Raw genomic sequence first — 16610 nt, 5'->3', positions numbered from 1 at the left:
ATGTAATCTTGAGGGGTACGCTTCACTTGGTTTGACTGTAATTGGGCTGTTAAAAAAGATTAGCTGTTTTTTTTCCACTGGTACTTACTTTTGGGACAATGGCCAGGGGGTGAAAACATCAAGCAAGAAAAATACTGGTTTGTGTAATATTCCAGTAGTTTGGAATGTTGCTGCATTATACAGACTGGAATATAGGCGAGAGCCATGATGACAGCATATCCAATCATGAGAATCACCAGGCGCTTCACCACCTTATTCATCTTCTTCTTCCTCAGTTCAGCTTGTTTACCAATGACCGTGGAAATGTCACGTTGCTGAAAGATAAATTGGAGGACGAATTGTTGTTAATTACGGCATAAAGAATTTTTGTTATACATTTGGGGATCTGGTGACCCTCATCATCATCATCATCACCATCTTTATTTAAAAACACGGTAAATACATCAGGCATTAAGAATTTAATATAAAAGCTACAACTTATTACAAAAGACTATGTATACAGATTAATCTTCTATAATTTAAAATATTGCTAACTATTAAAGAAAAGTAAACTAAATTAAGGTCTGTTTTACATGAATGCTGTGTCGGAATTAATTAACAAGCATCGGGCAAGTAGTGGTGAGAGGAGTAGGCATAGCATATAGCATTCTTACAACTAGACAATAACACTCTGATCATGCATGTTATTGGGAAATAGGCAGGGTTCACCTTAAAAATGCAAAATTAATGACTATTGAGCTTTGGCTCTTGATGAGCATGTCAAGTGTTTAGAGCAAATGTTGAAATAATTATTAACGATTAATAAAATATTGATAAGTTTAACTGAATATGCATGGCCATTGAAGCATTCTGACTTGTTCTGTTTGTATAACTGCTAACTCAATGGCACCAACCCCAACCCTAACCCTGTTAGACTAGAAATGTGCATTTTCGGAAAATACCCAAACCCACCCACCCCAAGGAAGGTTATTGGAAATTCTGAAGGGGAGGGGGGTTTCAAAAACCAAAATTTTAAAAGAAATTATGAAGCCAAACTGGAATTTCTGGAGGAGTGGGAGGGTTCTAACCAAAAAAAACCTTCCGTAGGAGGGGTATGGATATTTTCTGGGACAACACAATATGGTAGCTGCAGGTTTCGCACCCACCAAGTTCACACCCACATTGACTCAACTAGTGATCAAGTTTGCTTGGATGATTGAGTTTACTCCCATGTACTGTTAAACTTCTATATCTTGACTCATTCTTAACATTTATCTTTCTTGAATCATTCTTACTAACATTTATTTTTCTCTAACTGAGCAAAAAAGACAAATGAACATTGTTGGCCAAATGTTGTATTTTCTGCACAAGCCTTCATGGAGATGTTTTAGATTTTCAAAACTTTCTATCGTTCAATCCCACAAAACTTGAAATTCTTAAAGAGATTGTGACTGCAAAAAAAAGCACTTCCAAAATTTTATCACACGTGGGCCTTTTTATGTTAATTTTATATGCTGCTGATGTTTATGGTTAATATTTAATTTCATATTTATTACTTAACTGTAAGCTTGTACATGTAGGGAAAAAAAAACTACATGTATGTATTAGGTGTCACTGTAATATAATAACAATTAAGAAAAAAAAGGATCTGCATAGTGTGAGAATAGTATTGTAATTGACAGTGGTGTAAGTAACTAGTATTGTAAGTACCATAAGTTATGTAATTAGCCGTATGTGACATAGTGTATTGTTATTAGTGTAAGTATGTAGTATTGCAAGTAATGTATTTTATTGTATTGTTAAAATATTTAATAAAAGAAAAAAAAAACATTGTTGGCATAAATTATGGAACAAAATCACGTGAAACGTTTTATTTCTTGTTCCTTTATCCATTGACCTTGGAGTTAACACTAAACAGACTAAAAAATATCAGACTTCATGGGAGCAAACTTGAAATTATGGGGTAAACTTGAAAAAGGTGGAGGCAAATGCGAATATAAAGTTTATAATGAGTTTTGATCAGAGGTGCGAACTCGATTGGGTGTGAAACAGGTGGCATTCAGAAATACTAGCAATGCCACAAAGTAGGAATTACTGACAATGAGGTAGCTGTCCAGAGTGTTTGCCTTTATTTCTGCCATAACATTCACAATCTATTTCAATTTTGTTTGCTTCCCCAGAAGGGGGGTGGCCATTCTTGGAGACCCAGGGCAACTAGTCGCCTCGTCTGAAAATATCGCATCGTCCTGACTAGTTGCCCCTTGGTCTCTGAGGATGAGGGGGGCCACTCTTAAATCTGCTCCTGATCAATCCAAAAATTTTGCTTTATAATTACCATGAAGACCTTGTACACAACAAAGAACAGGCAGGTGCAACCAACTCCCTGGGACACTGCTGTTATGAAAGCTGTTGTAAAAAACCCTGTGCCTCTGGAACCAATAGGATAACAGAGACGCATATTAAATGGCTGGTATGAAGTAGATTTGGAGCCCAGTACAACACCCACAGGAATCCAAGGAAGAAGCCAGCAAGTTAAAGAACACACCACATGCATCACTTTGTAAGTGTTTCCTTGCAGGCTAACAACATTGCCAGAACAAATCATCTGAAAGAAAAATAGTATATGCCTTTAGTTAGTTGAATAAATGCTTCTAATTTCCAGCAGTGATAAGAGGAAATTTCCCTTTCACTGTACTGCAAACTGCTGCTTATAAGCCATGGGCTTACACAACTCCATAAGCGCTTTTAGATGGTCTTATAAACAGAGGGGTTTATATCCAATGGGGCTTCAAACATAACCGGAATAAAAAACTGCTGCACATGTTGATCGAAATAGGTTTTTAGTGCAGAGTGCACTATTGGGATGGTTATGGGAGCTGCTTGCCGCTAAGGAACTAAGGTGCTATGGTGCTAAGGTGTAAACTTTAATGTTTGTTTAATTAATTAATTTCAATTAATTAATTAGTCTAGAGGCAAGGAAGTAGTGGGGGAAGGGTGGGAAAGGTACATGTGTACTCTACGTAAAACACATTCCATCGCCGTCACTTAGCTTTGAACATCGCAAAGCTATATATTTGTTTCAGGTAACCCCTTGCTCTCCTTGTGGTGCCATTCTCCTTAGAACAAAACTAATTTGCCCTAAACACATGCGTAGATTAGTTAGGGTTCGTGGCTTCTATATTAGGTGAAGGATATATTGCATACGGAATCATGCATAAATGCTGAGTGGTTTTCCTTATGGTAGAGCTCAACATGTAAGATGCATGCGTTCTAGCATCGTTAGTGTTATACACTATCTTTCCACGTGGTATTTTAGATATCATGTCATGTGACCAAGGATGGCAGCTATTTTTCAGGTAGCGCCAATTGTCCCTTTTTATTGCAAAAGTGAAATGTTACTGTGGCTGCGTAGCTTTTAGAATTACACAGAGGTCAGTTCAACAAATATCATCTGCTGTTTTCAATCTACAATAGTGTGCTTGTCAGGGTTCAAATGTATTGCTTCTCCTTAGCGGCTTGTTTATTTCTTGCCTTAATTGTGTCTGTAAGAGAGACCAAAAAGTTCCCAAGTTAGTGGCTTTAATACTCCCCAAATTGTAAATTTGTAACAAAAGAAACCAGGAAAATACTCAAATATTGCTGCAGACACAGTGGCACCTAATGAAAGCGCAAATTAATTTAATCAGTCTTTGAGGAGACTCATTCATATGGGCGAAGTAGTGCTGTTTATCTTCAATACTTTTCGTTGAAATGTTTCTCAGCCATCAATATCGTTGTGTGTTAATTTTGAATTGTCTTATTGTTAACGACAAAGGTGGCAACAGAAAAAGAAAGTGGTATTTCGTGACTATCTGATAATTAAATTAGTTCTTGTTCATCGGTAAAAATTTGCATTTTTAGTAAAACAACATCGTTTCTGTTCCGTTTCTTCATCACTACATCAGATATTTAACTTTCTTTCATTTATCTCCAAAAAACAAGGACATCTTCCATATGTTTTGGAGAAAACAAGGGTTTCATATTACATGCCTTTGCGAGGAAAACAAAAGTATCAAGTTACAAAGTTGGCGTGAAGAGCTAAATTGTCACGTTTGCTGCTTCAGTGTATTATTGAATTTAAAATGAACGAAAATGAACGTAAAACACCAGTAGTAATTAATTTGTGCGTGATTTTTGGACCTTGAATGAAAATACAACCTTGAAACATACACACTGCAAAGGGGAAAAGCTGTAGCAGACTACCAAGGTAGACACAAACCGGAAGTGAACCGAGCAGGGGTGAGTACTTATGGGACTACTGTACCAGAGCTATCAATTGCACTCTGCACTATCTGAGATTGTCTCACTAGTTAATTTACTGGTAATGCTTTAAAACATCGTAATAAAATTCAAAACAATGAAATCTATATGGGGGCTTATAACTGGATGCATTTTCCGCCTATAACTGGGAGAGCTTATAAGCAGCTGGGGGCTTACAAGCAACAGTTTATGGTATAGCTTTTTCAAGCAGACCTGACGAAATTAGTCAGATGAGATCTTCAACAAACTGAAAGGCATGCTATAATGTACATGTATGTGCCAACAAATTCTCAGACAAACGACAAAAACTGTACAGTAACTTGTACACTTGTAGGAGAATTGAAAATGCTTCAGTATAGAGTTTGAATTGAAAGCTGGAGTGGTGATTGAGTAGCTGTTCTTGTAGACAAATTTGTTTGAAGCTTAAGAATAACATCATGCTGGAATTTCTGTCTATTTCAGCATACATTAAGCTTATCCCTACAAAGAACCCTTACAGGATCTTATAAGGATAGGGTCTCTTTGACACATTAATTACTAACGTCAGGATTGAACAAAGAAGTTTAGTTAGTTAAGATCTTCGATGAGGAATTTTAACATGATCTTACAATGAATTCGTAAATGAAGGATCATTGCAGAAATCCTAAGAAAAACAAACAAAATTTGTTGTGTGTAATATTCTTGAAAATAGTTCGGAATTACACGATTGTCAAAGATCCTCAATTTTTTTTTTCTTGAGAGAAGTGACACATTTAAGTACAAGCTATATATTAACCCATTGACTCCCGGAGCTTTTTGCCATTTGCAATGTGACAGCTTGCCTTTCTTTCCACTAGCATCACGTTTTACGACAGTTTTGCTCGGGCATGAGCAGAAATCAAAATTTTGAGAGAGCTTTTGGACAAGAAAGTGACTTATGTCTTTAGGCTATTCAGTTTTTATAATTTTTTTCACCTTTCCTTTTTCTCCTTTTCTTATCTTTTTGCTGCAGTGATTGACCTTCTACTGGGTTTGCTTCCATTTCAAAAATTTCTGAGAAAGCATCATCGAGACGGTCAATTTTTACCACAGAGTAGCTAAGTGTAGTCACAGGAAATTTTGCTCTGAGTTTTTCACTCAAATTTCTGAGCATTTTTTAGCATACTTCAGGCTCTGGGCATCATCAGAAAGATCTTTTCCTTACACACAACTTGAGTATAGATGATGCCAATTAGAAATGTAACTACCATTGGAAAGAAGCTAACATGAAGGTAGCAATAAAATTTCACAGTTGATTGTAAATCCTGAAAGTACCCTGCTCCCCACAAAAAAAACATTCTATGAAAGAGAACCTCCTATCAACAAATAGCTAAGAACTTAATTTAACCCACAAACTGACTTCTTCAAAATTCACAACAAAGCAAAAACCAAAAAATACCTTAGAGACAAGTTTGATTGGTCTTTATATGATGTACGTAGCTGGCAGGCTTAACTACTCAAAAGGAGACTGTTGGAATATACTGCAAATGCTATTAATTCTATTCACCTGAAGTAAATTGATGCTGTAAACCACAAACCACAGTGACAAAGCTACAGAGAAGTAGTGTATCAACACCCCTTGAGCAGTGCAAAATGTTGTGGGGTTCAACGGAACCTCAGAGTAAAACTTACTGCTGCAGAAGGCCTTTTCTCTTCCCATACCATTAGCTACAGCGACCAGGAAAGCTGAAGATAAAATAATCAATTAATAACTAAAGCGACAAACTTAACAACTCTAAAGGCTGGTTTTCACTAGTATAGACAACTGAGTTGTAATCAGAAGTGTAATGTGATACAATATAGTGAAAATCAATTGAAAATGATGATCAAGTCACAAGCAGAATACCAAGAGAATCCTGACTCTCATTGCTCACAGAGTGATAGGATAGTTCTTCTTGTGTTTGTCCCCCAGGGAAACTCCCATGTGAAAAGGTCAGGAATGCTTGTCGAAAAAAATTGAATTAAACTCCTAAGGGAGACCAATCTGGGTGTGGCTCAATTTGACCCCTTAAGATACCACTTCAAAACAGACATGCAATACTTTTTAAGATTTCTTCCATTGTCCCTTTAGAACACATATTTAACTGAGTTCCACTGTATATCAGAAAGGCTAGCTGCCCATAATGTTTGTTGATGTTTGCAATAAGAACAATAGTGAAAATTTAAACTTACCAATGGCTGATTGTAAGCCTTGAATGTACAATGGAATTATATGAGGAAAACGCCGCCTGCAACAAAATAAAACTTAGGTTTTCAGTCAGCAAATTGCTTGTAAAAGCATCAACCATTAAGCTACATTTTGTCCCGGATAAACAGACAAGTACATGTATCTCTTTCTACAGAACTTCAGTGATGTCACAGATTGAACCCAAAAATATCACAAAATTTAGAAAATAAATCTTGTCAATTGATTTTGCAAGACCACAACAGAAGACAAAGGTACATGTAGTTGGAACACTGGCAAAAGACGATGCAAATACAGTAACTTCATACTTGAACTTGGCTGTAAATATCGCATGAAAGTGTCTTCGAAGATCCTCCTTGAAGCACCCTTCACAAATAAAGAATTTTTGGTACAACCAACATTACCAAGGAGTCAATCCCCATAGACTCTAGATCTTAACTTTTTAATTCTTTACACAGTGACTATTTCAAGCCCTGTGTTTCCCTTTTTTTTTTTATAACAAATGACAAGAATGAGAAGAATTGTTTTATATTCTAATATCAAGACTACTACTAAAAGTAAATGGCCATTAAACTCACAGCTGTTTGATCCTGATCCAAGTTACTAGGATTATGATGAAACCCAACAAGCTCACAGAAATAGATAAGTTGTCCACCACTTCCTTGGCAAAGTCCTCAGCAGAGGTTGATGTCACCCATGGACATGGAGGTTCACACATCTTTTTTTTTTTGTTTAATATAAGAGGATGGCTACACGGGTAGCGAGGCATTAGCATAGTTTGATTGCTGATAGAGGAGAAAAATAAAACTAGGATAACAGATCTGATGGAAATCTGTGTTTGTTCTCAAGCTAAGTCTAACAGTCTTAGATTTGAGCAAACGGGTTCACTGTTGCAGGGTTTTCTTCATTTCATATTTGGAGGGCTCATAATATTTTTTGAGGAGACATGAGGGTGTGTCTATGTGTTTGTGTCTGTGGGGAAAGGGGAAAGAGAGCTTCAAACATGGCATGTACATAGGCTTTAAAGGCCCTTCTTATTTAGCCACAATGTCACAAAAGAACAGGATTTTCCTGTGATGGGTAATGTTTACTATGGGTAGTGTTGGTGGACACTAACCATCCATATATTGACTGGTGCTTAGTCAAGATGCTGGCCAAGTATCGGCCGAGTGTTGACCGATACACCGCCAATATATCAGCCGACAGTCGGTTGAGTGTCAGTTGAGAGTCGGATGGGTATCGGCTGATATGTCAGCCGATATGTATGTCAAGATAATTTGGTTTTATCAACTGGGTTGATAATGTGAATTGGCCACTGCAAAGAGATTCGAAAGCTGATGTTTCAAGCGCTAGCCCTTCATCTAAGCGAACCCAAAGGGCTAGCGCTCGAAACGTCAGCTTTCGAATCTCTTTACGGTGGCCAATTCACATTATCAACCCAGTTGATAAAACCAAATTATCCAGTTATACTCCCCACTGACGCAGCATCACAGTTTCTTTAGAAACTTACCCCCTCGATATGTATGTCAGTTGAGTATGGCTGACATATCGACCAATGGTCCCTCCTTCATAGTATCAAATTCTCTATCCCAATAACAACCACTGATGTTGATACTCCACCTCCCGAAGCACATCAACGATTCAAATGCCTGACGTCACTTTTTGAGACCCCATTTGGGGTGGGGGGAAGGGGGTCTGAGTATCCATATTCTGTTAATTTTTGGCCAAAATATCCCATATCCCTTTTAATTTAACTTTTCTACTTATTCCATTAATTAAGGGACCGTTCATTTTTTATAAGGTAGGGGGGGCTGGTGGGATTTGGGGGGGGGCCATGTGAAAAAAAATGGCTTTCGAGGGGGGGCCATCCCAAAAAAATAAGGGAAAAAGGGGGGGTCACGTGAAATATTTTAGTAAAACTTTAAAATGGCATAATGTTTGAATATCAAAAAAATTGCTATAGAATAAACATAGAAGGCAGGATATCAATTTATTACAAACTTTCCTTCTGCTTTAAAAAAACGTTTGGCGACAAAAAGCATTTGTAGCTACTGAAAAGAAGTATTTAACACTGTTATTTTCGAATGCAACTTTCACTGACACTGATATTCATCTCCGCTGTCGTCGAGTTCTTCGTCGCCGCTTGTGCTGCTATGGGAGTCTCTTTCACCAATGCTGCAAGAAGCAGCAATGCTTTCCGTCAAAGTGTACTCTTCAGGGTACATGAAGGTGTAAACATAATCTCTGACTTCCCGCTCAAGGTTGGTGGTGATTCTGCTTCTTGCAGCATTGGTGAAATAATTCCCTTCCAAGAGCTGTGCGATGTATGGCCCATCTCTTCTAAATATCGACGTGGCAACATCCTCAACTTTAAGACACTCTTCCGGGACGGCCGTTCTAGGAGGGTACACAAGGCATTGTGGAAGATCATTTCCTAGCAGGTTTCAAACACAGATTCCATAAACTCGTTGGACGTTGTTTTCAGTCCGCTTCCTCTTTCTTTCATTTGACTTTCTGCGGTTTTCTTTTTTCCTTCTCCTTTTGTTGATGTACTGTTTGAGTATGCCTTTGAATATGCTGTTATAATTACTCTTCTTATTTTCTAGTGCTTCCATGTCCTGCGTGACCTTCGTCAACTTAGCTTCTGTACATTTGATCTGTTTTACATTAAAACTGTGGGCAAATTCTTCGCCCTGCTTTAAAGCAAGCCCATTGGACTGAAAGAGTGTGGAATCGTGTTCCTTTACATCTTTCAATATGACATTCAACTTTTCCACCATTGCTCTGTGCTCTTTGATGGAAAAGTTCAGTTTTCTTCCATCACTGGGCTTCAACTGGTACCCTTGCATGGAAAACTCACTCGCCCTTTCTGAACAGCCATCCGCACCTAGAAAAATTGCTTCTTTTGCATGTAAGATGTCAAACTGCCTGGATCGTTCAGCTGTAAACCTTTTCTTAAACGACTCGTCGCTTTTGCCATTATTGCGCATTTTGGAATGAGCCTCTTTCATGATGCTCATGTAGTAATGCGCTCTTTCCCCGATTGGATTAACAATATAAAGAAGAAAGAGCATGGAAGTGGTAGGCTGGTTTTATTTGACCCAGAGAGCGTTGCTCTGTTTGCAGATAAGTTTATTGTCAAATCGAAGTTTGTGGTGGATTATCTTCAGCATCTTGAAGTGCTGAAATTTAAAAGGAAAAAGAGAGCAGAAGAAAAGGCAAAGTTAAGTAGGGAGGAGGATTATCCTTGGACTGAGTTGTGCGAAGATCTAACCAAGCTTAAAAAGCTACGTGTTCCAGAACTAAACAAGTACTCAAACCACCACGGGCTGAAGCAGCATTTGAAAAGCAGCAAGAGTGAGAAAGTAAAGGCAATTGTAAGACATTCATGCTTGCAGCAGAAGAGTCCTCTCAGAGCTGGCCAACCAACACTGAGAAATGCCAGGACATTGACACAAAATGACAACAGGGCAAGTGCTGACAGCAGTGAAACGGATGAAAGTGACAATGATGAGTATGACAGTGATGCCATTGACTCTGGGGGAGAAGATGACTCAAGTGACGTCATTCTTGCATTCATCAATTCAGACGAGGAAGACGCCAATGAGAGGCCAAATGCCACACGCTCAGGGCGAGCCATAACTAGGAGATCCGAAATAATTATTGACTTCTCTTTCTTTTGATTTGTTTTTTAAACAACAGCTCTCTGTCGTATAGAGATTGTAAATATTGTCTTCATAGTGAGCACAATAACGTGAAGTAGGGGGATAATAGAGAAATATTAAAAAGTTGAAATCTAAATATTGTTTGTTCAATTTTTTTTTTTTGGGGGGGGGGTCATCCCAAAAAATGACCGCTATAAGGGGGGGCCATGTGAAAAAATTGGTAAGCTGAGGGGGGGTCATGCCATTTTTAAATGGTGCTTCCCAAATCCCACCAGCCCCCCCTCCCTCATAAAAAATGAACGGTCCCTAAGACCTTTCCAATTAACCTACTCAACTGAGTGAATTCGTATAACCCATTCCTTATAAGCTAATAAGGTGCATAATATTCTAATGACCAGTTTGGGTACATATGAGATTGTTTTGCCGTTGGAATGTACTGGTCTGTTTAAAATCTGAACCAGAATATTCTTTGCAAGGGCAAAAACAATGAAGTGGCACGAAATACATGTTGTACTTTTGAATATTCTTGCCATTTTTCTGATGTAACATTACATTATATGGCCGGCTTTCTGACGCCCCTGGCTGAGAAACACTTGCACCGGTACTTGCATGCCACAATGCAAGCATCAGAAGAAAACAATATCTCAAAAGCTAATTGCTATTGTGAATAAATGTCCATAATTACCAATTTCAAGCGCTAGGAGAGTTTTCTTTTCTATTCAACCTTAAATTCCCAAAATTTAGAAATGGGAACAAATGGTACTGAAACATACTAGCAAAAGTATGGCTCGGTGACATAACAACACAAGTTGACTAGGCTTGCTCAACACAACAACTTTATTCTCTAAGCATCTTGGGTAATACAACAGCTTAACACAACTTCCGGTTACGAATATATTACACTGCTTTCCCCCAGATTTTCAGGATGCACTTATACTCAAGACATAGTGATAACCTACAGTTACAGGTTAAGTTTAACAACTGGTTTTCTAATCCTTTGAGATCTTCGCAAAACTGTAGGTGGACTACTTACAACTAAAGGAGATACAACAGTATCCTCGTTTTCAGGCAGATCTACATGTGGTTCAGAAGTACTATCGAGAGGATTCACATTATCATCATTTATTTTCTGACCACTTGATTCAGGCACCACGACATCTGGCTCACTGACATCATCTGGTACATTATCATGTGCTCTTATCATGTGATCAGTGTGCACATATCTGGTTTTGTGTCCTGTCCTAACTACATAGGTTCTGGGCCCACAAACTTTAATTATAGTGCCTGGAATCCACTTATCAGTCTTAGAATTGGCCCTCGAGTTTCGTACCCGCACCCTGTCATTTCTTACAAAGGATCTTTCCCTCTTACATTTCAAATCCTTATACATTTTCTGTTCCTCTTGCTTATTCTCTACAACTTGTGCCAGATTAGGCTTAATCAGACTTAATCTTGTTCTTAGGCAACGCTTCACCATCAACTCAGCGGGGGTCACACCGGTTGTACTGTGAGGGGTTGTGCGATACCGAAATAGAAAATTAGCAAGTCTGTGCTTCATAGAGATGCCCTTTTTACCCTCAAGCACCTGTTTAACTAAAGCATCCTTAACAACTCTCACAGACCTCTCCGCTGCCCCATTAGATTGAGGGTGATAGGGTGGAACCAACGTGTGCTTGATGCCGTTTTTGCGCATGAATTCGGTAAATTCAATGGACGTAAACTGTGGTCCGTTGTCAGACACCAACTCTTCAGGTAAACCATGAGTAGCAAAAATTAAACGGAGCTCATCAATAGTCCGTTCAGTAGTTGTAGAGCTCATATGTTTCACTTCAATCCACTTTGAGTGGCTATCGATTACTACAAGGAAGTAATCATTACCCTTCTGACAGAAATCAATATGGATCCGTTGAAATGGTCTAGTTGGCCACTTCCATGGGATCAGGGGTGCACTGGGTGGGGCATTTCTAACATTTTGACATACTGTACATACTCTCACTGCTTCCTCGATTTCCTGATCCATTTTTGGCCACCACATGCATGTACGAGCAATTGCTTTCATACCACATATACCAGGGTGTTCCCAATGCAACTGCCCCAGCATTTTGGCTCTAAAGATTGGTGGAATAATCACCCTAGAGCCCCAAAGGACACAGTCCTGTTCACAGGACAGCTCATTTCTTCTATTATGATAGGGTTTGAGGGTCTCATCAGGACACCCTTCTGGCCAACCTGACATCACAAATTGATGTACCTTACCAAGTACAGGATCTACAAGGGTTGCCTTTCTGATATCTTCTGCAGTGATTGGAAAATCATCATCAATTACCCTCACACTGTAGACCACACCCTCACTTCCCACTGTGGAGTCCTCATGTGGTAGCCTTGAGAGAGCATCACAGTTGGCATGGTCTTCAGATCTTTTGTATTCAATCTCATAGTCATACGCCGAAAGTACTAGAGCCCACCTCTGCATTCGAGCTGCTGCTAGTGTGGGGATAGTGGATTTTGGATTGAAAATTGCCAACAATGGTTTGTGATCAGTGATCAGGGTAAATTTACGCCCATACAAAAACTGGTGAAATTTTTTTACACCAAAAACAATTGATAATGCTTCATGCTCAATTTGTGCAGTTCTTTTCACTTGAACTCAGTGTCCGAGAGGCATAGGCTATTGGCCTCTCCTGGCCATCATCCATCACGTGGCTAATAACTGCTCCAATTCCATAGCTGGACGCATCACAAGCAAGTCTCAGTTCACGGTCCCCATCATAATGCACCAACAGTGCATCACTGGTGAGACCTTGTTTACAAGCGTCGTATGCTTGCTGACACTCTTTTGTCCATGTCCACTGGACACCCTTTTTGAGGAGCTCATGTAATGGTGCTAGTGTGGTTGCTAAACCTGGAAGAAATGAGTGATAGTACTGGACCATGCCCAAAAAAGATCTCAACTCACTGACGTTTTGTGGTACTGGTGCCCTTTTTACGGCAGCCACTTTTTCCTCAACTGGATGCAAACCTTCAGCATCTATCTTCAAACCCAAATAGACAACTTCCCTCTTCAGAAATTCACACTTTGCCATCTTCAAATGCAGGTTATATTTATGCAACCTCTCCAATACCTCAGCCAGGATTTTGATATTCTCCTGCCAACTGACACCACCAATAAGAATGTCATCCTGCTTACACACACATTTTTCTACTCCTTGCAAAATCATATCCATTTTAGCTTGGAATATTTTACGTGCTGATTTAACCCCATATGGTAATTTGGTGTAGGAATAGAGTCCTTTGTGTGTGCTAATTGTCAGGTACTCACGACTTGCTTTATCAACACTTAGCTGAGCATATGCATGCGACAAATCAAGTTTGCTGAAAAATTTTGATCCCGAGAGGGCAGCATACAAGTCCTGTTGGGTGGGAAGGGGATACTGCTCATCTTCAACAGCTGAGTTGATGGTTACTTTGTAGTCCCCACAAATTCTAACTGATTTGTCAGCCTTTGGCACAACTACTATTGGGCTTGCCCAGTCTGATCTGTCAGTTTTAACGATTACCCCATTTTTCTCTAACTTATCCAACTCCTTTTCGACTTCATCTTTTAGTGCATATGGAACTCTACGTGGCTTAATAAATATGGGCTTTGCACCATCTTTCATGGTGATGTGTGCTTCCAACCCTTTCATGCCCTCATAGCTATCTTTGAACAACTCACTGTGTTTAACTAGTAATCCATCAAGTTGACTTTTGGCACTTTCCAACTCGGATCTTGTTAAACTAAATATTTCACCCCACTCAAGCCTTATCTGGTTTAACCAATTTCTTCCCAGCAAAGTAGGCTTCTTCTCATAATCAGCTACAATAATTGGCAATGTATATTCATGGCCCTTGTACACTACATCACACAGCATTTCACCACACACTGTAAGGGTTTCACCCGTATAGGTTTTCAATTCAACTTTTGACGGACGAAGTGGAAAATTACTGAATTTCTGAGAATGTGTGCTCTTACTCATTATTGAGTAATCAGCTGCAGTGTCTACTTCCATTGCACATGGTGAACCATTTATGGTCATTTCTACAGTATAACTTTTGTTGGTAGGATTATCTGTACCAACTGCATACATGGAATAAATACCTAACTCATCATTATCATCACAACCTTCTGTGTTTGATTCTAAGACACTATGAACAGTACCTTTAGCTCCTGGTTGTTTTGTTTTCATGCCAGACTCAACATCTTTACTGCGACAAACTGATGCAAGGTGACCTACTTTGCTACATTTGTAGCATTTTGCTGACTTAAATTTACACTTAGGTGCAGCATGCTTACCACCACACCGGTAACATGAGGGTTCCTTAGTGTTTCCAGTTTCCAGTTTATTTACTATGCCTTGGCTGTCATCACTTGCACTGACAGGACGGAATTCTTGGGTGTTCTTCTCTGCCATTTCCATTGACTTTGCAATCTGGCACGCTTTCTCAAAAGAAAGATCCTCGGTGTTCAAAAGTTTATTCTGTATTTTGGGATTGTTCAATCCGCACACAAAACGGTCTCTCAGAGCTCGGTTGAGAAACTCTCCATAGTTACAATGAATCGATAACTTCTTCAAGGCCACAATAAAGTCACTGATGGATTCGTCTTGTTTTTGATAGCGAGTTCCAAAATGAAAACTCTCTGCTATCTCCAATGGCGCTGGATTGTAATGTTTCTCCAATGCTTTGACAATGTCCGCAAAAGGAGTGTCTTTTGGTTTCACTGGTGCCAGCAGATTGCTCAGGGTAGAATATGCTTCGGGTCCAATCTCAGTCAGAAAGATAGCACGTTTTCTATTTGCAACTGCGAGATTGGCTTCCTCTTTACCCTCGCCTGTTTCTTCTATGATATTATTTGCCATGAAGAACATTTCCATTCTTTCCACATAGGAACGAAAAGTCTCTCGCTCAGGGCTGAACTCGCCGACACGACCAAACAATCCAATTCCCGCCATTTTGATAGCACGTGCTCAAACTTTGATCAAGTTGCCTCGGTCGAAAACAAACCTTTTTCCTCACACAGACAAAATCAAAACTTCACTGGATTTCTCATGCGTCTTCGTGCATGTAGAGGATCCCATCCTCGTCGCCAAAATGAAACATACTAGCAAAAGTATGGCTCGGTGACATAACAACACAAGTTGACTAGGCTTGCTCAACACAACAACTTTATTCTCTAAGCATCTTGGGTAATACAACAGCTTAACACAACTTCCGGTTACGAATATATTACAGGTACGGATGTATTTCCTGGGAAATTTATTCAACCAAAAGTACTGGAAGGAAAATCAAATTTAGGATGACATTCCCGGTGAGAAATTTTCAAAAATTTGGATACACCTCGCAAGGTTGTTCTTGTGTTCCTAAATTCCAGAAATGCTCTTCCATTCATCAATGGAAATTTCCGGAAATTCAAACCAGAATTTTTCACCAAATGGAAAGTGCCATAACTTGGTTTCAGTTTGGTGCGTGCTTTTTTAATTGTTTTCCTCATTTGCCATTTAGTGATTCTCAGTAGCATATAAAAAACGGTTATACAAATTCACTCTAATTACAAAATTAAGTTGATCTAGAATGAAGTAACATAATGAAATTCACCAACTGACCAATTGATTGATAGGTTGATTGACTGACTGTTTTCTAGGAAAACATCTCCCTTGAAGTACTTTTAAAAGATCAAAATTCTCCCTGCATCCTCACAAAAGTACACTCTCTATAAACACAGCTCACGTTTGTAGAAATCGTGCAAAGAAATATTAGCTCTTAGCCTCACCTCATGTTTATGTGTGGAGCAGGCAGTTTGTTCGCGTAAAAAATGGTAGGAAGCAAGGAAACGCCCCAAATGAGAAGCAAACTCGTAATTATTACCGAGCCAAGAAGACAACGATTTCTCTCGTGGTGTATGAGAGGTTTCTGGCCGCCCGAGGATGATAAAGACGAGTCAATCATGTCTTTTTCCTCGCTGTTTACTGCTGGACCATCAGACATTTTGCACGCTACTTCAAAGTGATCAAGACCTGGGTGAAATACGATACGGTCAGTAAATACCCGGCCGTGGAAAAGTGAAAAGCAACACATGCAAGCTTATATATTGGAGATTTCCTTTCGACACAAAGAAAAATAGATTACAGAAAAGGAAACTCGCATCAATGATTTTCCAGATCCATTTAGTCTACAGCTAAGCCCAGAAATTAGCTACAGGCAGCTTCGATGAAATGAAAAGACAATCTGTGTTTTGGACTGGGTCAAACACGCAACGCAAAATTTCTAAATTTTGGAAATGGTGAATCCTTATCATGCAGGTTACACTGGAGACTCTTTCTAATTCATTGAGTTCACGTACCTGTTCTGATTTGAAGCGAGATCCACCAACAGGACAACTCTGTCTGATATCAACAAGTTGCCCCAGGAAGATCGTAATGAAAGAC

The 16610-nt window shown here is 39.2% G+C and overlaps 1 protein-coding gene across 1 annotated transcript in view; it reads right to left on the bottom strand.

Moving 5' to 3' along the window:
* LOC110060827 (uncharacterized) overlaps positions 1 to 16610 on the bottom strand; it is a 20386-nt gene extending 3776 nt beyond the window's left edge. Inside the window, exons 1-7 of the mRNA XM_020767626.2 lie at positions 16526 to 16610; positions 15956 to 16199; positions 7060 to 7266; positions 6469 to 6524; positions 5804 to 5982; positions 2315 to 2584; positions 89 to 314 (exon numbers count right to left, since the gene is read on the bottom strand). Coding sequence (XP_020623285.2) covers positions 89 to 314; positions 2315 to 2584; positions 5804 to 5982; positions 6469 to 6524; positions 7060 to 7266; positions 15956 to 16170 — 1153 coding nt within the window. The 5' untranslated portion in view covers positions 16171 to 16199; positions 16526 to 16610. The remainder of the gene's footprint in view (positions 1 to 88; positions 315 to 2314; positions 2585 to 5803; positions 5983 to 6468; positions 6525 to 7059; positions 7267 to 15955; positions 16200 to 16525) is intronic.

This window comes from Orbicella faveolata, unplaced genomic scaffold (assembly GCF_042242905.1).
Source record: "Orbicella faveolata isolate gen_17 unplaced genomic scaffold, um_ofav_v1 contig_12, whole genome shotgun sequence".
Classification (NCBI taxonomy): Eukaryota; Metazoa; Cnidaria; class Anthozoa; order Scleractinia; family Merulinidae; genus Orbicella; species Orbicella faveolata.
Note: the sequence above shows the minus strand (reverse complement) of the source record. Positions and strands in the feature narration are given on the sequence as shown.